The sequence below is a fragment of the Akebia trifoliata genome, chromosome 11 (genome assembly GCF_017979445.1).
Source record: "Akebia trifoliata isolate Shusen 1 chromosome 11, ASM1797944v1, whole genome shotgun sequence".
NCBI lineage: Eukaryota > Viridiplantae > Streptophyta > Magnoliopsida > Ranunculales > Lardizabalaceae > Akebia > Akebia trifoliata.
The window spans coordinates 33023727-33047201 of record NC_141385.1 but is presented as its reverse complement, the minus strand read 5'-3'; the positions used below and the strand labels follow the sequence as shown (position 1 = coordinate 33047201).

At 34.9% G+C, this 23475-nt stretch overlaps 2 protein-coding genes across 3 annotated transcripts; one reads left to right on the top strand and one right to left on the bottom strand.

Annotated features, from left to right (window-relative positions):
• On the bottom strand, nucleotides 1-7175 carry LOC147391317 (GTP-binding protein YPTM2). Its single transcript, XM_086457534.1, has 8 exons — nucleotides 6905-7175; nucleotides 4584-4656; nucleotides 3191-3238; nucleotides 3048-3095; nucleotides 1844-1915; nucleotides 1573-1728; nucleotides 1278-1381; nucleotides 1-260 (listed from the first exon to the last, which is right to left on the bottom strand). The coding sequence occupies exons 1-8, from the start codon at nucleotides 6916-6918 to the stop codon at nucleotides 164-166; spliced, it is 612 nt and encodes a 203-aa protein (XP_086313660.1). The 5' UTR covers nucleotides 6919-7175; the 3' UTR covers nucleotides 1-163.
• A 5880-nt stretch (nucleotides 7176-13055) lies between these two features.
• Nucleotides 13056-22499, top strand: LOC147391316 (putative anion transporter 5). 2 transcript variants are annotated; one of them, XM_086458905.1, is made up of 3 exons: nucleotides 13056-13340; nucleotides 14047-14152; nucleotides 20635-22499. In XM_086458905.1, the coding sequence occupies exon 3, from the start codon at nucleotides 20824-20826 to the stop codon at nucleotides 22153-22155; it is 1332 nt and encodes a 443-aa protein (XP_086315031.1). In that variant the 5' UTR covers nucleotides 13056-13340; nucleotides 14047-14152; nucleotides 20635-20823; the 3' UTR covers nucleotides 22156-22499. The 2 variants fall into 2 exon arrangements, with proteins under 2 accessions (XP_086315031.1, XP_086315030.1); XM_086458904.1 differs by lacking the exon at nucleotides 14047-14152.
• The last annotated feature ends 976 nt before the right edge of the window (nucleotides 22500-23475 follow it).

Sequence of the window (23475 nt, the reverse complement as noted above, 5' to 3'; positions counted from 1 at the left end):
TTGAAAAGAATCAAATTTCATAAACAGTTTATGAACATAAGAGAACAGCAAATCACAATGAAAGTGAGGGAGATCGACGAATGAATTCAAAAGAAGTTCTACAACCCATAGGAGCAAATCAGACGGAAGAAATACAAATGTACTCTCAGCTAATAAATCATCCTTACGAAGAACAGCAGCTAGTCTTCTGGTCAACAGGTTGTCCTCGAATCTGCACGGTTGGAGGTCTGCCATTGTTCATGGCAGGTTGACTTGCCATTCTGCAAACCCCAATCCAAAATAAAAAGTCGGTGAGAGAATAGTTAAAAGTGCACAGTATGTATATAAAGGGGAAGACTAATACACAGTGATAGAGAGCAATTCTTAGGTAGAACCAAAACTCTGCACAAACCAAACCATCCATACATTATCCTATCAAATGTTTATTAGAATGAACAAAAAAAAAAAAAGATGATTCCCTGTAGATTGGATTCGACAATTAAATAGATGCCACTATAGGCTAGATCTAATTCCCAGTATATATTATGTAGAAGAAGGATCCAAGTCCCATCCATCATCACCACCAAATAGATGACATACATCCCTTGACCTCAGTCTACACTGAAAGACTAACCTATATGCACTTATCTACATCCCCTAGCCAAACCCCTTGATTTTTCTCCCAAAAAACAGCCATTTTCAAGCTCTTCAACCTATAGGATAATTTATTTTTTAACCTATTAAATCACGTCTTCAAGCTCTTTTAGAAAACCTTGGATTTTCCAATGTATTCTATTTCCCAAAAAAAACCCATCTTATTCTTGATGTTTGAACATTGGAGATAAAATTTTAAGGGTGAAGACTAAAGAAAGAAAAAATACTCCAGCAGAGGATGACTTATTTTGTGGAGAAAAACCAAGGGTTTTTCGGAAAGAGGTTGAAGACAAGGACGTTTGGGAGAGAAGAATGAGGTGAAGGAGGTATGCCATCAATTTGAGAACACAAAGGAGTAAATCCAATATTCACCAAAAGGTGAAGGGATGTTAGGGAAATGTTAGCCTCAACCCCTGGGTTGATGCATTAACATGACCTTTGGGATGTTGGGATTCCCAAGAGAAATGTATCCCTAGGAAAATGTGTATCATGACGAATCAACTGAGCTATAGGTCCAAGCACAATAAAATGAGAATTGTGGATACAATTTTTGCCAAATCACAAAACTAAAAACATGCCTGGTTTCCTCTTTATCTAACATAACATTAAACTTCCAATTATACAAACCAGACAGAAAACACTACCTGTTCTTGATCTCCGCAGCCATGGCCATGAAGGCTTGTTCCACATTAGTAGCACTTTTTGCACTTGTTTCCATAAATGGAATCCCAATTTCATCAGCAAAAGCCTTCACCAGAAAAAAAAAGTAGAGACCATTATTAATTTTCCTTGAGATTTTCCACTGATATGCGTAGATACTGACGGAAGCTAGGAAAGTAATAACAGAAATATCTTCCCTCAACCTCAACTGAGATTATATGGTCTGTGTAGGAGGCATACCAAGCACAAGCACAAGCTTCCGTAAGGACTTAGTTTTACCTTAGCTGTCTCATACGACACAACTTTATTTGCAGTGAGATCACACTTGTTTCCAACCAAAAGCTTGTTGACATTCTCACTTGCATAGCGATCAATTTCGTTCAACCATTGTTTAACGTTGTTGAAGCTCTCCTGATCTGTCACATCATAAACAACCTGCCAAGACACCCGACATTAGATGTATTTATTGTGCTAAGAAGCAAGTTAAAGAGCAGTAGCTGCTTGGAACAACAACAAACCAAAAAAAAAAAAGATGAGGCAAACTGCTTACTATAATCCCATGAGCACCTCGGTAGTAGCTGCTAGTGATTGTCCTGAAACGTTCTTGCCCTGCAGTGTCCCACTGCATGATCCAATCCAGAAAAGTACAATGTAGTGCACACGAAAATTAGATAAGGAAATAATATTCACAAAGAGGTCCCCCCCCCCCAACACACTAAAACAAAACAGCTTATGATAAGAGTAGAAATCCACTTTCTGCTCAATCCTCCTGGCCAGGGGGAAAGCATTTACAGAAAGAACAACCCCCCTTCTCCCCCCCCCCCCCCCCAAAAAAAAAAAAAAAATGTTTGGGGGAGTCCCATAGGCCGGGCTCCACAATCCACACCTGTCCTCGCTACCCCATTAATGTGGTCAGAAATCTACTTCATCTCAATCTCTTGTCGCAGTAGCTTTTTCCAACTTTCCACCAGTTATCTTCATTTGAGATAAAAAAAAAATGTGATCCAAACATGCACAATAAGATGGCTATGTCCCAGCTAAGATGCATCCTCGCAAAATAATGACTCAGTTGGGAAATACTAACCATCCGAAGATCAAACCAATCTTTCTAAGAAGTGTAGTAATAAATGTAAAAGGGAACCACCCCAGTATGCGATTGAAAAATGAACCCAATCTCCAAAACTTTCTTGTAAGTGCTGCCATTTTGGATGGTCAGGGAAAAAATGAGATGAAATGATACAAAAGACCTTGAACGGATGGGCTTGATTACCAATCTTTTTAAGAAGTGTAGTAATAAATGTAAAAGGGAACCACCCCAGTATGCAATTGAAAAATGAATCCAATCTCCAAAACTTTCTTGTAAGTGCTGCCATTTTGGATGGTCAGGGAAAAAATGAGATGAAATGGTACAAAAGACCTTGAACGGATGGGCTTGATTACCAATCTTTTTTAAATTTCATCTACAATAAGATTTCCTCGATTGTACCAATAACAGTGGGCACCTATTCCCTAGCATGTGTGTGCTACATGAGACACACAAGCATAGAGGCAGTTTTTTCTTGTTCTCCAACTCTGATCCAATTATTACCCTTATCCTAACAGTTTTGGAATGAGTATGGATAATTCCTCACTAGGGATTGTCATCAGTAATTTTTCTGAACAAATCAATTTAGTTTTATATCTCATAAACAATATAATTTTAGATATAATCAAAAACATAATCAAAGAAAAAATAATGAGAAACAAAAACTCACAATCTGAAGTTTAATGGTCTTTCCATCCTGCTCCACAGTTCGTATTTTCTACAAAGTGCAACAAGAGAATTATATAAATAAAAGAAGAGCAGTCAAGAGAATTATATATATATATATATATTCACTTGGTAAAATTTACTTACAAAGTCGACTCCTATGGTGCTGATGTAACTCTCCAGATATGAGTCATCCTGTACGATAAAGAAGAATAAAAATAAAATCAAGGTGTATCAAGATTCAGATCCATGATGGTTCAATGCACTTAGGCTGACTTCAGTGGAGTAGAGAGCCTTCAACCAACAGCACAGATTACATGATATACGTATCTAGCATGCATCAATAATCATAAAGAGACCATAATCTCAGCTTCAATTATCGCAAACATTGTCTTTGTTTTAAAGCTGATAATAAACAAATAGTACAGTACTATTACAGCACATTCTAAAATAATTCGCTAGTTGAGGATACAAAAAGCTGAATTATATAGGTGTAGCTACGCAACCAGAGACCGAAGATTTTGGTTTATCCCTAAATAGAAGAGACGTTACCTGATGCTTAAGTAGGTATTCTGGAGACAGATAGGACAAATTGACAATGGTTGAGGAACATGTGCCACTTTGACATGGTCCGTTTCTTTTTTGATAAAATGGACTGTTTCAGTCAGTTAAATATATTAGAGGGAATATTATTTAATAGGCATGGTGATTTCCTTTTAGAGAGATTCAATGGAAAGTCATCCGACACAATTCTTGGTATTCTTCATTTCTGTATGATGAGATTGAAGGAAAATAACATGTCTTCATTGATCACTAACCAGTGTTTAGTAAATTAAAGATTACAAAGGTCCATTGCACAAGAAGCATTCTGTGTTATATGGTTCAATGCATGTTTGTCTACAGTTCTCGGTCTTTTTATCTAGAACTGAGCTTTGTGGACATTAATTCCCAAAGCTTGACAACAAACATAAATTTTGCGGTTCAATGATCATGTATGTCAATATGATAAATACCATAAGGCACATCTTGGTTGCATTTTATACACATTTATAGATTTCTAGAATTGTTTTGTTGAGAAGACGTCAGCTTGGTAAGTTGGTAAAGCCTGTGAACAGAAATACTACATACTTTGGGTTTAAAATACCTGCCTTGACCACTTGTGTACCAGATATATATATATATATATATATATATATATAGAGAGAGAGAGAGAGAGAGAGAGAGAGAGAGAGAGAGAGAGAACTGTTTTGTTGATTATAAACTTAGAAATATTTACTCTGCTATATTTTGATCAGTTTGCTAATCAAGTAATTTGATTTCTACAATTCTACTGTACATGCCCAACACACTAAATATTGGAATCTTTGTTATGCTAATCTCAAATCCCTTGGACAAAATGTTTCTATGTATTGGAAGCTTTTTTTTAAGGAAAAAAGCTAACATAGGGGCAAACAAAAACATATCTACTTAACTTCTATTTTGCAAGACCTACTGGAATTAAAAGGTAAAGAAATAATTGAATAGCATCATTGGAACTTACAGCAAACCTCAAAAGTAGACAAGATTTGCCAACACCCGAATCTCCAATGAGCAAAAGCTTGAACAGATAGTCACTGCAAGAGAGCGACAACAAAGATGAGCTTCTTTGTGAGTTATAGCCAAAAATGCAATATTATATGTTGATGAAATCAGAATTCAGGGGGAAAAATGGCCTTCTCATTATACTTGTTATGAATTTCTCTGCTTCAACAAAATGGTCTACTGTGTAGCATGTCCTTCTGCTCCCTCAGCACATTAACAAGCTTACAAGAATAAATAGATGTTTAACAAAAGGATTTCTTAACCAACGCAACCAACTAGATTGTTCATTTCTATTTCTACTATTACCAAAACATCTCATATCCTTTACCTAAATGAACTCTTCTTGAGCTTTCTTGGATCAAAACCTTTGCACTCCCAAGGTATTCACAAAATGAGAAGAAATAGGTGAAGATGCAGCATATTTTCATATATGACATCTCCTATGTCTCCTAAACCAGAGATATTAAACATAATAAAAAAGTTTAAAATGTTTTTCCCTTGAAGAAAATCGTATGCTTCTATTTCCAAAATACCATTTAGAAAACACATCCAAAAACCATGAAAATTATGTAACTTTCTATTATCCACTGATTCCTTAACCCAAACTTTTCAAAATTAAATATCTCATCATGGATCCACAAATAATTCCACTTCAAGACCACGATATCAAAGTTCCTAGCAAGCCCGTGCACTTTGGAACAGATCAACCTTTGTTCTAGACTAAGATTAAGAACCATGCAAATATGTGATAATCATATTAGGCACGTACCATCCACACCAAAATAGATGGAATTTTCCAAGAAAAAGAAATGCTAGAGGAGGAAGACCACAACAAGAGCCTATTACTCACTACATTAAAAAAAAATTACTAATAAAAAATTTAAATTTATTGGAGAATAAAATATATGCAACCATCCTAGTGACAAAATTCTCCCTTCCTTTTTATTGAAAAAGTAGCGATTAATTTACGATTCTTTCAATCGATGATTTAATCCAGACTTATTCTCAAAGAGCTTTGAAAAAAAAAAATTTGTATATTATATTTAGGTTCTATTGCCACACCAACTTTTGCTAACGCCACAGGTTCATATGTAAATCATCAAAGAGTTTAACACACATCTTGGGGAGGCACTAGCAAAAGTTGGTGTGGCAATAGAAGTTCTCTATATTTAATATGAAAATAAGTAATTTTGTTTAATACATGGTATAATAGATGAAACAAACATTTTTATACTATCCAAAAGAGTATATTTTTATTTTATTTTTCAATTTTGAAGAATTTTGTCATTTTTCCCTTGCCAAAATTTCCCAAATCCTGACTTTGTCACTATGCCAATACAAATCATTAGTTTAACTGCATAACTAAATGAAATAGATAAACATATCTCTATACTCGGGGGTGGGAGCAATTGTACTGTGCAGTGCATCAGAAAAAGGGCACCTCACCAGCTGAGGTGCCACCAACAATTTTCATCATGTAAGCCCACCCCCTGAGTTACAGGTGGCAGTCTTTCAGCAGGTAAGCGCCCTTTTGCTGGCACACTGTACCATACATCTTTTTTTTTTTATTGAGTCGTGCTGGGGTGACACAGGATTTACTGTGATTCTCACAATTCTGACGTGTAGATGCATACATAACCATAGATGGTTTTTGCTCGTATCGCGAGGAAACACATCTATGGTTATGTGCACATCCCACGTCAGACTTGTGAGAATCACAGTAAATACCCTGTGTCATTGCAGCATTTTCCTTTTTTATTTAATTGTACATACCATAGCCCCACAAATTACATCCCTGGACAAGAAAAATTAATGCAATAACAACCACACAGCAATTGGTAAGCACGCAAACAACAACAACTGCACTAATGCTTGAATTCTACACAATTTACTAGATTGAAAAAGAATGAGGTTTTTGGTTCTCCAAATATGCCGAAATTCAAAGAAACTACCTAATTCACATGAGTCAATCCACATAAACAATACAGCATGGGAGTCGGTCACTAAATCGGACACCAAAGCACCTAGATCTGGATTTTCCCAAATAGATCACGCCTAATAGTCGCAAAATAAGCACCAATTCGACAAAAAACAAACCAATCTAAAAGAAAAAGTTCAAAAAATAAGTAGATCTTGAACAAAATCACAATTAAATCGAATTTAGCCTCAATTAGAACATAAACGTCACAGATCCAACAAGATTAAACCAAAATCCCAACAAATTAAAGAAAAACAACAAAGATTGACGATTTTAGAATTAAAAAGTTAGAAAAAACCTACTATTCTGGATTCATGACTTGATGAGGATCCGACCAACTGAATTACGATCGATGGTTGTCGTAGCGCCAGACCTCTGATATATCCGGCTGAACTAGAACGGAATCTATGATCTTCGTGGAGAAAATGGAGTCAATAGAGAGGGTTAAAAAGGAGGAATTTCAAACGAAACACGAAACACGAAACACGAAACAAGAAAGAGAGGGACCTGAAAAATCCAAAAGGTTTATGGGAAGAATAAATGGGAGAGACGTTCTGACGTTCAAGGATGAGATACGAATTTACGATACGTAAGAGTTATATATAAATATTGTGTAAGGTTGAATTACCTTTATGCCCTTTAGTTATGTCTGAAATTCCAAATCCAATGATTCCATGCCAGGTCGCAAGTTCTCCCTTTGACCTTTAGATCTGGACGTAAAAGTTGATCAGAGTGTTTGTTTCGGATAAAAAGGTAAAAATCACGTACCACTTACATGGCATATTAAATTTTTTGAATCGTGAAAAAATTGACTCTCACAGGTGACATACTCAATCAATTCTCTTAAAATGACATGTGTTAGGATGGTAGATCTATATTCCTCAAGATACACAAGTGCATTTTTATAGAGATGTGCATATGTGTATCCCGAGAATAATAAATCTATGATTCTCACACATATCAGTCAAGAGGAGTAGATTGAGTATGCCACGTGGGGGAGTTACGTTATCATTACCATACATTTTGGGTCTTATGAGTTGGGCTCGTTTAACAAATAGAAAATAAAAGAGTAGATCTGGCAATGCAACAAGATTTATCCGATACCCTATTGATTATTATTTCTCTCTCTAGTAAAAAAAAAATCCTAGTCGTTATCTCTCTCACTTGTGGCTTTTCTCAACAACTCAGTAATTGAACTATTGATTAAAATGCTTGAAAACTTGTTTGTCCTCCAACATCTCGAGTTCGTCTTCACACATTGTTGAAGTATTGTATAAATAATCATACATGCGTTTCATCGAGATATGAGTCTTAAGCATCTATAGTGCTATTTAAATATTACTAATATAACTAAAGAATTTAATTCTAAAAAAATAAATAAAGATTTCTGAAAATCACAAATGGATGATGCATCAAACTTGTTCACTAAGAAGTAATGATTTATATCAAGAAGGACAATACAGTTACATACATAATACATATTTAGAGAGAGAGAGACATACAATATTTTAATACTCTTCACAAGTAATATGCCGCATACCATATGTACAAGTCCCTAAAATGAGATATCAACTCTGTTTATAGACATCCCCACCAGGTTATAAGGTCAGACTAGAACGATCCAAGTTTTCTACTTTTGAATTGTTATCAAAAGAGGATGAATCAATCTTATGGACAGAGACAATGTATACACAATTAATGTAATAAATAAAACATGCCAGGACTATATATATTTTCTTTTCCCTAAAGTTGAATATGAGGGCATTTACATGAATTCTAACTCCAAAATCAAATAGAACATAATTTTCTAAGGAACTTTATAGAAAATTATAATATTATCTTAGTGTATAATGTAATATTATTTTTTTGACCATGTTTCTTCTTCCCCCGTCCTTTTTAAACTTCCCTCTAACGGATCTTACCCAAAAATCATCATCTTCATTATAACTACAAAGGAGGAAAATAGCACCTTTCAATTCATAATTTTTGGAACTGATTATTAGACCATCAAGATTAAATGTAGCAGAGTCATGGATGTTGAGAAGATGAATTTGTATTAGATATGCTTCATTAGTTTCTGAATATTTATAGTGGATCCAATATGTTTTACATTCACTTATAAAAAAATAGTGTGAGACTTTATAATGTACTCCTCTCTATAATAGTTGTAAAGGCATCAGGTCTAAACTTATCATTAATACCTTATAGTAGTGCTCTGAGTACAGTTTGGTATGGAGGTATGTATTTTCTCTGTTAAATAGGTAGTTAGATTCAATCAATTTCGAGGCTGCTATTTTGGATCCTAAGTCGTTTAAGGTTATAAAAAGATTATTAAAAAAAGAAAAAAGACCTTTGGACTTTTTTGAGGATCTTGTAAGGCTTGTTTGTATTTTGGATCCTAAGTTATTCGAGGTTTCAACAACTACAACTTCAAGCATTATCGGAATTTTTATTTGTTTAGTGTTCCATTTACATCACATTACCAGTCCAAATCCTAGATAAAGGAGGAGGATTGCATTGGGGTATATTGAATAAGGTGGGAAGTATGCAAGGCTTAACTAGGGTATCTTTTGGAAACAATGCATCACAATATTGTTTGGTTGCGGTGAGAAGTAGACAAGGGTTCTCACATCATATTGAGCTACTACGAGTAAAGAACTTAGTCCAAAAATTTAAGATTTTTCTCTTCATTTGAAACTTGTGGACTTTACAAGAAAGAGCTTCTAGTTAATAGATACGATGAAAATATAAAAACTTAATATACCAAAAAGTATAAGTTAAGAAAATTGATGGATACAAGCTATGGTACACACAATAAGTTAGAAGTATAAATGATGTAATTATAATAATTGATAGAGATTTGAATCATAGGGTTGTAGGTTTTAGGTGAATAGGGCAGTATTTCTAGCTATTAACAATAGTACAGCTAAAGCTCTATTTGATAACTAAACTCTTATTAACCTTACATAAATTTTAGACTACATTACATCCTTCCAAGACAAGTTACTGCTCAAGACTATTGAAACTTGAACAAATGATTGTCAAATTTCTAGCTATTGAAATTTGAAACCAATGATTGTTAAGTCTTACCCAAACTTGTGTGAAGCTTGCTATGATTTATTTTCTTATTTTAGATATTTATTTATCAAATTATGCCATTATAATCTCATAACATCATCTTCAAATGTAGGACATGACCATCTTTAAAACAATAGTTCGTAAAAGAGTAGCACACTCTCGATATCAATATTTGGCATCTATGTCTAGCACGAATCAACCTATTTTAAATAAGAAAAAAATATTAGTTAGGCAATATGTTCAATTCAATTATTCAAATATTCAATTTAGTCAGAACAAGAAAAAAGATGAAGAAAAATATTCCAATTATGATATTGTCATTAATCCACCACACGAAGGTGTTGCAAACAACTTTAAGTTACTAGAGTGAGATAGGGTCATGTAAATAATATATAATGGTAGTAGAATAAAAATTGGACTAGGCAGATTTCATTTTTTGTAATATGTTATATGTATAAATGAAATGGATTAATAGAAGTATTGTTTATTAATTATTTTCCATTTTTTATGTTGGAATTAATTATCTATTTTGTTTCCCAAATTTATTTTGATTATTTTCTTACATAAACCAATCTCTTGTCTTTAAGGTCGAATCCCATCATTTCAATTACTATTTATTTAGGAAAATCAGTTGATTTTCACTGTGAAATATGAAAGTTTCTATTAATGCTTTGATTTAATTATTATAATTATGATGTAGATTTTATTTTCATCTCATATATTCTTTGCCTTTTGAATTGTATATCTAGAACGTTGATTCTGAAACAATATTTAGGTAGAACCGAGAGCTTCATACACACACACACGCACAATTGTATCATTATGAAATTCTTCTCTTCATGAATTTTGGAATGGAGATTTATGTTTACAACTATGCATGTTCTTTGACTCCAAGGAAATGAGAATAACCATTATAAAATACTAGTTGTTCTCTTTTCTCTTCATGAATATTTCTCAATTAATTTTTGTCTTTTTGACAATTAATGTCTTTTTCTTAATCAGTATTTTGATAATCAATGTTTGTTATTATTGGTTCTTTGTAACTCTCTTGGTTAGTTTTCTTAAATTATTATGTTATGGTAGTAATCTAATATACAATTTTTTTTTTGTTCTCATTTTGCAGGATTTGTTCTTCGAGCTTTAAAAGTGATATGTTGTTTGTATGATATAATTGAATCACTTCTGGTTAGATCTATTTTTTTCTTCTCGATTTATAGCTTAAATCTTGATTCATGCTTTTGTAGACACCCCATTTTTGCACTCGCCTGATTAATCAACTTGTCAACCCGATCACAATGATTCCCAATGATGGATGTGTATTCCATTGCTTTATTTTGTTACTAGATGTGTTTCAGAAATCCGGATGAGGTATCTCAGACCAACAACCCTAGAGCCTACGTTACGCTTAGGAAAACTCTCTCGAACACATAAAACAACAAATCGAAACCAAATAAATCACTTCGCCAATTTTCACAAAATTCGACAAAATTACGAAAATGCCCTTCATAAAGTTCACAACCGTTTCACACAAAAAATTTCATAAATGACACAAACCAATATTCCCATTGAATTCCTTATGAAAAATCGATTCTAAAACATCCTAGAACATTAAAAACCGACTTGAAATGTGAAAAGTCCTCTCTGGCGGTTAAAACGATAATTTCACAATTTTCATAATTAAAAAATTCGAAATTAATAAATAAAATATTAAATAATTAAAGTGAAACATTAATGAAATTAATTTAAAATTTTGAATTAAAAAAATCGATCAATTGGACTTTCGAGTAAAATTGTTGAGGGTTCGTGAGATATTTTTTTAAGAACCCCTCCATTTGGGGGTCCAAAGAATTAAAGATATTTTAAAGGGGGGTTCTCCAAAAATTTAAAGCCAATCAAGCAAGACTGAAGTCAAGGTATTAAAGTCAATCAAGCAAGACTGAAGTCAAAATTAAAGTTAATTAAGCAAGACTGAAGTCAAAATATTAAAAGCCAATCAATTATGATTAAAGTCAAAATATTAAAAGTCAATCAAATGAGACCAAAAGTCAAAATCATAATAGAGTTCTAATTAAATAATAACTCAATCTAATAGAGTTATAACTAAAAAACAATTCTACCTAAAACAATTCTAATTAAAACACAATTCTACCTAAAACAATTTTAACTAAAACACAACTCTAATTAAAAGAACTCTAATTAAATACTAACTCTATCCAAATCAACCCTAAAAAAAATCTATAAATAGAGGTGCTCATACCCTATTTTCGTATCAAATCATAAACCCTAAGAGAAGTAGGTCTAGAAACTCCCCTAGCCTCCCATAAACCCTAGTTTTGGAGCCCCAACTCCTTACCTAACATCCCCCCTTCGATTTTAGCTTAAAGAACACCCAAAAGCCTTCCAAAAACATCACAAAATCCGCAACAAACTTGAAGAGTTCATATCCAAAAACAAGGAGATACCTTGCCTCGGAGATCCGAAATCAAATCCGGAGACAGAACGAAGCAAGGGAGTACGGTACAATGAGCTATTTTTGTCAGATCTGAGGGAGCAAAATCCTTGCAATCAGAAAGGTATAAAATTTTTTATTTTTATTTTTATCTAGGTTTTTAGCAATGTGATTTATTTGGGAAGTTAGTAGAGATCTGCTTTGGCCGGGCGGGGTTGGTGCCTAACACCTTCCAACCCCGTAACGTGATCCCCGGACTTTTTTTCTCTTTTGTAGATTAGTTTGTCTTTTTTAGAATCAGTTTGGTTCCTAGACCTTAATAACTAGGTGACGACTCCCAAACCTCAAGGGTCAAAAGCGGATCCGCGCACCCCGCGGATTGAGGGCGCTTTCAGCTTTGTTACTAAGTTCTATTTTGGTATATATATTGTAGCAAAACCTTTCTTCCTTCTTAAAGAAATTGAATTGAGATTGAAAATAGACTATTTGTGAGAAAAATGACTAACACGAAGGATTATTTTGTTATGGCTGTCACACTGCTGAGAGTTATGTTTTTTAACTATTTAAATATAATCATCTACCTCCATAAAATTAATTAGTACATATTTTGAGTTCGAAAATTAGGATCGAAAATATGTTATGAATCATATAGCTTGCACATGTAGGGCCCGCTAGTATTTAAAAAAGATGATTTGATTTTGAAAAAAAAATTAAGAATTTTTATTTATTGAGGGGAGATGAGAGTATTTAAGTAGAATTAACGTCTAAAATATGTCCTTTTAAAAATTTCCATAGATTACAGCTTACGTGGCGTATTTTGGGGTGTGTGAGGAGGACTTCAATCCTCACCCTAGATGTATACGATCCTCACTCCGGAGAAAAAGATCTTTGGTTCTATACAAAGAGCGTCCGGCTCAAGTTGATTCCACCATAATTCATAAGCTCAGTTGAGAAACGGTGGTGTCATTGATGCAAATTTTTGCTATTCGACAAATATTATACAGCTGGTTTGCAGCTCAAAGAAGTCAGAAAGATTCTTGATTCTCACAAGTTAATTAATTATAATAATAAATTTCAAAGTCAAATTTCTTCCTCACCAACCTCTGTCCCTCTCTCCCTCTCCTTCTCTCTCGTCTCCCACAAGAAACCTGAAGATCTATATTAAAGAATTGTCAAACTGCAAGAACAACGAAGGAGATTCGGATGTGGAGGTAAGGGCTTCGAATTTCTCTCTCACTCTTCATTTTTCTGGCATTGATTTTTCATTTCTTGAGCTTTGATCAGTGATTCTTTCCAAGATGCTCAAATTCTAATGTTGTATCTTCATTTTGACCACTTTAGACATTTTTTCACCACATTTGCTCTTTTTTCTTCTTCTCATTTCTGTTAAAATTTCAATTTGTAACAGCTTTCCTCACAAATGTTTTAAAAACTTTCGTAGTCAGAAACCCATTAATTTAATTTATATCTTGGATACATTCTTGTTCTTTTCTTTCTCTCAATTTTTTATTTTTTATTTTTATAAGTATCTTGTCTAGAATGGGTAAGTTGTTCAAGTTCAACCTTGATAATCTTGTCTAAGATGACTTTGTTGGGAAAAAATTCTAGTGGGAAATGGGATGTGAGGCATTGGTGAGAAGGTTTGCATTGAAATATGTCCTTTTAGGGTTCAAAATTCAGGTCCTCGCAGTTGACTATCTGTCTGCCAATGAGGAGGGCTAGGGCACTGTTTCCCAATCTTTTAAATTCCTTATGAGACCAGGATCCCTAGAGGTCCATCATTTTCATTCTAGTTTTTGTGATTGTTTTTATAATAATGTGTGTGTGCAAAGCCTTTGAGGACATATATTTTTTATTTTTCTTTATCCATTTTTTGTTTATCGCTCTTCTTCTTCCTCTTCTCTTCTCTGGTTGCAGGTTTCCTTGACCTCCTGTATTATTGGTGCCTTTTTTTTTTGTTCCGATAAATCTTATATTCATTGAAGAAGAGCTCCAAATGCACCATGTACAAAGTTGTTTTAAGGTCAGAATCATAATGCCCATGTCCTGTTTGAAAGATCAAAATAATATAAAAAATGGATCTTTTGGGGGTGTGATTTTTTTTTCTTCTTATCCCGGCCCAAAAAGAAGGTAAGAGATATTGGATATATGAAGCAGTTCCAGTAAGCGGAGTATAGTATCTTGACTAATTTCCCTAGGAAGTAGGGGTCTTCTTTCCATGTTTAAGCCCCTTCAAAGTAAAATGTATTTCTGATGGAAAACATCCCAAAACAGTTCTTTGATCACTGTAGAAGTACTTGTGATATATTAATTGAGCCGATACAAATGTTATATGTGTTTGTAGGAAGTTAAGAAATCCAAACAGCAGTATCATAGTTTGTGTTTTTTGATTACTCTAGACAACTCCAATACTTCCTAGCAATTCGTGTTTGATTCTCCTCTTTTTGTTGATGTCAACGAGTAGTACCATTGGATGCATTTCTCATTTTCTTTTTTTGAGGGGTGAACGAAGAGGGCTAATTAATATCTCTTTGTAAGGTTCCATGCATTTTATTGTAGTTTTTTTTATGCAATTTTAATACATTATCAAGAGGAAAGATAAAGAAAATATAAGATATTCTTTCTTCTACAACAAGACATGCCTAAGAATGTCATCATTAGCGTATTCACTTAATCGTTAGTGCTTCTAAATACGTGGTTTTACAAAATATCCACAATATCCTGAAGTTCAGATTATTGGCAAACCGACGAGGGCCCATGGACCTAAGCTTCAATAATTGTTCCATCCTGGAAAATTTCTTCTTAAATCTTCAACCCTTGTAAATCTTAGTAAAGCAGGAGCTTTGTATTATTTGGACCTTCAATCTCAATCGGACTGGAACAGACTTCGAGAGTGACGCCCATAGAATTTTTAAGGCACCATCAAATTCAATCCGACTTTCACTTGATTGTTGAAAGAACTACCATTCTTAAGTGTTATATCTGTACTTGCTTTGATCCTCTTCTGCAAATCAGATTATTGATCTCTAGTGCCATTTATCCAACAAGGATGAATTAATGGGTCTAACTCTAACTCTAAACATTTGAAGACCCCCGCATTTAACTCGAATAACAGAATTTCATTTAACCAGGTGATGTATGTATTTTTTATATTAATATATGTGGTTTGTTTAAGCTGTATTAAGGCTAGAAATGTGTGAGGATTGACGTCTTGTGGTGTTACATTCCTAGTAGTTAGTCTTTAAGTTTGCATAATATATGGATATCTTTTGTGGTGCTTTGCCGCCTAAATTTGTTTTCTGATGATACTCGACTCCAAGTAGTTGGGATAAGCATGAAGATGATGGTAATTTGGTTCCTCATCATTTTGACTCCACAATGCAATCGGTCTATTACTTTATAAACTATATAAACTATATAAACTACAATGTTTGAAATTTTTTGCATGCCTGTTGTGGTCAGAAAGGAAGGTGTGCATGAAACATGGGATGGATTTGGTTTCTTTTATGCATTGAGAAAGCTGTCTACAAGCTTACCACAGTTGAGGTATCTAGAAGTTGTGAGGCCATAGCCTATGCCCCTCTAAGATACATTAACTTAGTGTGCTATGTATAGGTCTTTTTTGTGAATAAACTTCGAAATCTGCAATTCTATCAAGGTCACACCTAAACAAATCATACGAATAATAGAAATGCATAGAAAAGAGAGAATACACGATATTTTACGTAGTTCGACATGTTGTGCCCACATCCAAGAGCTTGGGGAGCCGTATCACTATATTATGAATTTGTTACATGATCTCCTCTCATCCTCTTTTCCTCCCCTTTTCTTCTCTCCTTTTAGAATGACCTTAGCTCCCTTTAAAAAGAAAAACCTTAACCCTTAAGAAGAAACTTTAATCCTAATTAGATTGCAATTGCCACTTTTACCCCATACAAATAAAATAATTATCTAAAAGATTTTTTCCTAATTATATAGAATTCCACCCAAATCGTGCAATGTGTCTACCTTGAGATGTGTGTTGATGGTGTGAATGAATGGACCTGATGGGAGTGAATTTTTATCCTTTCACAATAGCCCCCCTCCAAGGTGGAAATTGATGTATCGATATTCATCTTTGAGAAATCCTTCTGACCTGAGTGAATATCATCCCTGATTTTCGTAGACTTTGACAAATGATAGAAAAACCGACCAACGTCCTATGTAGGGCTTGGATCCTAGAATGATCCAAGACTTAGATAAATAATTGAAGAACCGAATGAAGTCCCAGATCAGGCTTAGATCTTAAAATAATTCAAAACTTCGATAAATAATAAGAGAACCGATTGAAGTCTCAGATTGGGTTTGAATCCTAGAATGATCCAAGATTTTGATAAATAAAATAACCGAGCTTAAACCTTGGACCTTTTTGCCCTACTCTCCCTCGAGAGTTAGTTTCGGTTTGTTGAACTGACCTTAACTTCCTTTGCCTTGCTCCCTTCCGAAACAAAGTTTGGTTTGTTGAACCGACCGTAACCTTTGCCTTTGGCCCTGCTCTCCCTCGAGAGTAAGGCTCGGTTCGTTGAACCAACTTGAACCTTTGCCTTTGGCCCTATTCTCCCTCGAAAGTAAGGCTCGGTTCGTTGAACCGACTTGAACCTTTGCCTTTGGCCCTGCTCTCCTTCGAGAGCAAGGCTCAGTTCATTGAACTGACCTGAACCTTTGCTTTTTCGATTCGTTGAACCAAAGAGTATGGCTCGGTTCGTTGAATGGCCCTTTGCTTTTTCGATTCGTTGAATCGATGGGTCTGGTCCGGTTCATTGAACCGACCTTAACCTTGCCTTTTGCCCCATTCCCCCTCGAGAGCAAGGTTCGGTTCGTTGAACCGACTTGAAAAACTTGAACAAATAGAGATCAATATGATTTATTTAAAAAATCCTTGTAATAACATAGGTTCATAGAATAATCTTTTATTTTTAGAGACCAAGTACACTTTTTCTATCTTATTGAAAACTTAAAAAAAAAAAATTCTTATTAAAATCTTACTAAAAATACATTTTTATGTAACCCAGAGTTTAAGTCCTTGATTATACTTGGACCGAGTCCCCAAGTAAAAAATTAACCATTATACCTCACATTCCGGGCTTAAACTAAACCCCCAAGTATACCGTTTTAAATGACTTGGTGGTTAGATGTCGAGTAAAAAACTTGAATCATTTAATTCAACGAAGTCCCTGGACTTGGTCAAGTTGGGCATTGAATTAAAACCCATTCTTATTTGTCAAGCCGACCCAATTTACAAAAACTGGCCTGGCATGAATCAAACTCTTGAGCAATTAATTGACTTGACATAATAGTTGATCCTCCTATTCTTTTTAATTTTATTCATGTTCAAATATATGGTTTTGATGCACATCAATTCAACACCTAACTCACTTAACCCCTTATTACCTATTTCTTTATTAATATTATTGATGAAATAGGAAGTAGTACCATACATCTAGATTGATGAAATAGGAAGTATTTACTAACAAAGGTTTCGATACACAAAAAAATGATGTGCACATGATGTACCCCTTTACCCTTTATGAAGTTTAATGTAAATAAATATCTAGATATATGATCCTTTACTTTATGAATTATTGAGTGTTGAGTCAATTCTAGTTGAACCCTTGTCTTTGGACGTCGAGTCAACTCATTATATCACATTAAACCTCTCATGCACGTAATACTTTTACCACGGCGTTTTTAACCTGGCTACAACCATATTGATTTAGAGGTATCCTTAGACAAATTGAAAGTCCTTGATGCCACAGAAACCAATAGATTTGTTGGTTGTCTAATTTCTCCTTGATCATGTCGTACTTGGCCTGGCATTAACGCTAACATCCCCAAAAAAATAAAAAATCATTCAATGTACTGGTGGTTCCTCCTCGCATAATCTTGACCATATCATACTAGGCCTGGAAATATCACTACCCATCACTTTCTTTTTACCCTCCACCTCAGCTGATTTCGCTCCTTTTTTCTTATACATAAACCTTCCTTCTCTACACGTTTTCTACACATGTGCAATCTTACAAGATACTTGCACACGAGTACAACAACTATGCTGCACATACATTACTTGCATTGTTTCCTTCTTTGCAACAATCTTTTCTTGCAAGCTTGGCCAACCACTTGCACGTGCACAACAACCTGGACACCTCCACACTTTTCCTTGATTTGTGATAGCCTAAACTTTTTTTCCATTGTCGTGATGAAAAGATTCGATCGAAAATCGACTATACCCTCGGCGGAATTTAATTGGAAACTCTAAATATGCAAGGGTTGATTCCAGGGCAACCTTCAACTCTCGATGTAATTTCTCGTGGTTCTCCCATTCGATCCCACTGCTGTGATTTTCACGAGTGTTCTTGATTTGATTCCCACGGATGACACCAATTGTAGAGGTCTATTTTGTGATAAACTTCGAAATTTGCAATTCTATCAAGATCACACCCAAATAAAACATACGAATAATAGAAAAACATAGAAAAGATAGAACATACACGATTTTTTATGTTGTTCTGCACATTGTGCGTAAATCCATGAGCTCGGGGAGCCGTTCCATTATATTCTGAATTTATTACATGATCTTCTCTCTTCTTCTTTTCCTCCCCCTTTCCTTCTCTTCTTTTCCTCTATATTTTCTCGCTCCTTTACAATGACCTTAGCCCCCTTTAAATAGAAAAATCCTAACCCTAATTCTAATTAAATTGGAAATGTCCTTTTTACCCCTATCAAATAAAATAATTATCTAAAAGGTAAGAATCCCCTCAAATTGTGATTCTTCCTTAATTACATAGAATTCAGCCCAAACCTTATCACGTGTCTGCCTCGAGATGAGTGTTGATGGTGCGAATGAATGGTCTAGATGGGAGTGAATTTTTATCACTCCACAAGATCTATAGGTTTATATAGCATCAAGGACTTCCAATTTGTCTAAGGGTACCTCTAAAGCAATATGATTGTAGCCAGGTTAGAAAATACAATGGTGAAAGGATTACGTGCATGAGAAGTTTAATGTGCTAAGTTCAACTAGACTTGACTCTGTACTCAATAACTCATTAATTAAAGGATTCATTACCCAAGTATTTATTTACATTAAACTTCATAAAGGGTAAAGGGTTGGGTACATCATGTGCACATAAAAAAAATGATGTGCATTGAAACCTTTTGTTAGTAAATCCGAAAATGAATATGGTTGAATGGGGGTTAAATTGAATTCAATACTTTTCCTGTACATCAATCTAGATGTATGGTACTACTTCCTATTTCATCAGTAATATTAATAAAGAAATAGGTAAAAAGGGTTGGATGAGTTAGGTGTTGAACTTATACTTCAACTTTTGATGTGCATCAAAACCATATCTTTGAACATGGATAAAAGAAAAAAGGATTAGAGGACCAACTATTATGATGAGCCAATTTTTGTAAATTGGGTAGGCTTGACAAATAATAATGAGTGTTAATTCAATGCCCAACTCAACCAAGTCTAGGGACTCCGTTGAGTTAAATGATTCAACTTTTTTACTCGACATCTGACCACAGAGTCATTTAAAATGGTATACTTGGGGGGTTCAATTTAAATTCGGAATATGAGGTATAATGGTTAATTTCTACTTAGACACTGGGTTACATAAAAGTGTATTTTTAGTAAGATTTTAATAAGAAATGTTTTCTTCGAAGTTTTCAATAAGATAGATAAAGTGTACTTCTCTTTTCAATTTTATAAGGGAAAAAAAAATTATTCTATGAACCTGTGTTATTAAAAGAATTTTTCTAATAAATCATATTGACCTCTGTTTGTTCAAGTTTTTCAGGTCAGTTTAACAAATATGATTTTTTATGTTGTTCGGCAGGTTGTGCTTATATCCACGGGCTCGAGGAGCCTTTCCACTATATTATGAATTTGTTACATGATCTCTTCTCATCTTTTTCTCCTCTTTTCCTTTTCTCCTTTTACAATGGCCTTAGCCCCCTTTGAATAGAAAAACCCTAACCCCTAAAAAGAAACCCTAATCCTAATTCGATTACAATTGCCACTTTTACCCCATACCAAAAAAAAATTTATCTAAAAGGGAAGAATCCTTCCAAATTAGGATTCTTCCCTAATTACATATAATTCCATCCAAACCTTACCTCGTGTCTGCCTCAAGATCTGTGTTGATGGTGCGAATGAATGGTCCAGATGGGAGTGAATTTTTATTGCTCCACATACTATAAAATTTATGGGTAAATAATGATGTGTCCTTATGCTTACTAAGAACTTCTATTGGCTATAAGATCCACCCATCCCAACAATATTTGGTAGCAATGACGCTTACTTTAGTACTGAACTGTAAGGTCTATATGAGATTTTTTTTATATATATAACTTTTCTTCACGTGGAAAGAGGTTATTGTCCTTAATAGAAACTGTTCTTTCGTAAATTTGTTTATCCCTAACAATCTATCATTTTTTGCATTTTCTTTTTTTATGCAGGTTTTCATGAATTTCTTGAAGGTGTTCAAGCTTTTGAAATCATTAAATTTCTTCCTTTTCTCTTCAAATCTGTCGTTAAGAAGGATTTAGGAAAGTATGCCCCTGGAAGATGGGATAAACAAAGGGAAGAATTACAAACGGAGTAAAGCAGCTATACATGATTCTTGTGCATAGAAATAGTTGTAAATTATGAGGAGGATAATATTTCCGAAGCGCTACGTGATTGTCTTTTTAACATTCATCTGTACGTGTGTTTGCTACATAGAACGTGTGGGCTTCTCAATTGCTTACACCGCAGCTGCTGATGCTGCTGGAGTGAACCAATCAAGCAAGGGCACAATACTCTCCACGTTCTATTACGGATATGTTTGTTCACAAGTTCCCGGAGGATGGGCAGCCCAAAAGATAGGAGGAAGGCGTGTTCTCCTCCTTTCGTTTGTCTTATGGTCTCTAACTTGTGCTTTTGTCCCACTAAACCCGAACCATGTCACAATCTTAGTGTTGGCCCGGCTACTCATTGGGATGGCACAAGGTTTCATTTTCCCTTCCATCCACACCGTCCTTGCACAATGGGTCCCACCACATGAACGGTCTCGATCTGTTTCTCTCACAACTTCGGGCATGTATCTAGGTGCGGCAGCGGGCATGCTTGTGTTGCCGAGCTTGGTGAAGTTAAAGGGACCCCAATTGGTATTTTTAGCTGAAGCCTCACTTGGTGCAATTTGGTCTCTACTTTGGTTCAAATATGCTACTGACCCACCTCGTTCGGAACATCCGAAGGCTGCTGCTGCCGGTTTCGGTGAGTCTTTGTTGCCAATTAAAGGGAGTTTAGAGAAGATGAAGGATAAGAATGGAGGAAGTACTTTGCCAGCTGTCAAAATACCGTGGAAAGGAATATTCTTCAGCTTGCCTGTTTGGGCTATTGTTGTAAATAACTTCACCTTCCATTACGCCTTGTACGTTCTTATGAACTGGTTGCCCACATATTTTGAACTAGGCCTCCAGCTTAGTCTCCACGAGATGGGTTCTTCTAAAATGTTGCCTTACCTCAACATGTTCATATTCTCCAACATAGGTGGAGTAGTAGCGGACCATTTAATAACGAGGAGGATATTGTCGGTGACCAAGACCCGCAAATTATTGAACACCGTTGGCTTTGTTGTGGCCTCCCTCGCATTGATGGCACTTCCCATGTTTAGAACTTCTGGTGGGGCTGTGTTTTGTTCTTCGGTGGCTCTTGGGTTTTTGGCACTAGGGAGAGCTGGGTTTGCGGTGAATCACATGGATGTCGCTCCGAGATACGCGGGAATTGTGATGGGTGTTTCAAATACTGCGGGTACATTGGCAGGTATTGTTGGGGTTGATCTAACAGGTCGGCTCCTTGAGGCTGCAAAATCCGCTCATTTAGATCTTTCAAGTCCTGAAAGCTGGAGGTCCGTGTTCTACATACCAGGGTATCTATGCATATTCAGTTCACTTGTGTTTTTAATATTTGCAACAGGCGAAAGGGTTTTTGACTGAGGAAGCAACATGATTTTGAATGTAGTTGTCCTGAGAGAATTTTCTGAAAAATAATTCGCCAGTCATTATAATATCATACTGAAACTAGGTAGAAACTTAATTTGGGGAAGATACATACATACTCACACAATGCCTTGTTCAGCATATCAACCTATCTCCAAGTGATTATGGAGAAATTCAGAGGTGCATGAAGGTATGAAATTGAGGGGGTTTCATTTGTTATTTGTTTATTTCAAGGTGTAAATTTTCAGAACTCATTTAGTCATTTTTTTTTTCTTTTTTTGTGTCGATATTTTACAATCCATTGAACCAATTCTCCATTTTAACGAAATTATTTGCATCTATGATTTGTTTTGATTTAATAATGAGGATTAGGGTATCTTCCATTTAGGCAATAAGTTCGATCTATCAACAACATAGCTGCATTTGGATGGTGAGTAGGACCCAGCAGTCCAATCTCTGATGGTCTCATCTGGAGATCAACCTAAACCAAAAACTAATCTGGTTTTTGTGAACTAAACTTGGCCCTTTTAGCTCTCATGTCCATTACAATCCTTTCCCTCAACCATTAATAATCAATTTATCTGTTGAGTCAGAATTTTGTTTTGGGGTATGATGAAGGTTGTTCGATGGGTTACTTCTGTGTAATAGGCACCTTTTGCGCCACTCATGGAAGATAAAAGTTACAAGTACAGAAATGCAAGAAAAAGAATAAGACTAGTCAGAAATCCGAATGGGGTTTAAAGACAGTTGAATTTACAGCCTCGAGGTCAGTTACCTTTTCTTCTCTCTAATTTCACTTTACTTGGAGAAAAATTTTCAACACCAAATTATTTTCGACATAGTAGATAACTATAAATTTAGTTTTTTTTTTTTTTTTCTAAAATTATTAGTGTTCAATGTGATTGAATATGTGTATGATGAACGACTGGCATGGAAAGCTATTTCCTAGGAATTATATCGGGAGATCGATCCTTGGGAATCTTCTAAAATTTATTTCTTCAATGGTAAATGGATTATTTGATGCTGCAACCATAAGATTGTAGCAACTATTAAACAAGTGTCAAAATTGTTACAAGGACATTTAGCACAAAAGTTTGATAGGTTTATGGCAATGGTAAAAAAAGGTCACTTTTTTCTTTAATACTCAAAAAAGGGACATCTGTTACAGTAACTCGGTTTTTTTTTTTTTGACAGAAATTAATGCCCCCACCTACAATTTCTTTAGTAAACATTTAAAGAATATTCTTCTATATTGTAATGTCCTCCCTCCCAACCTTTTATACCATGGAAATAGAGAGAGATCTCCCCATTCTCTCT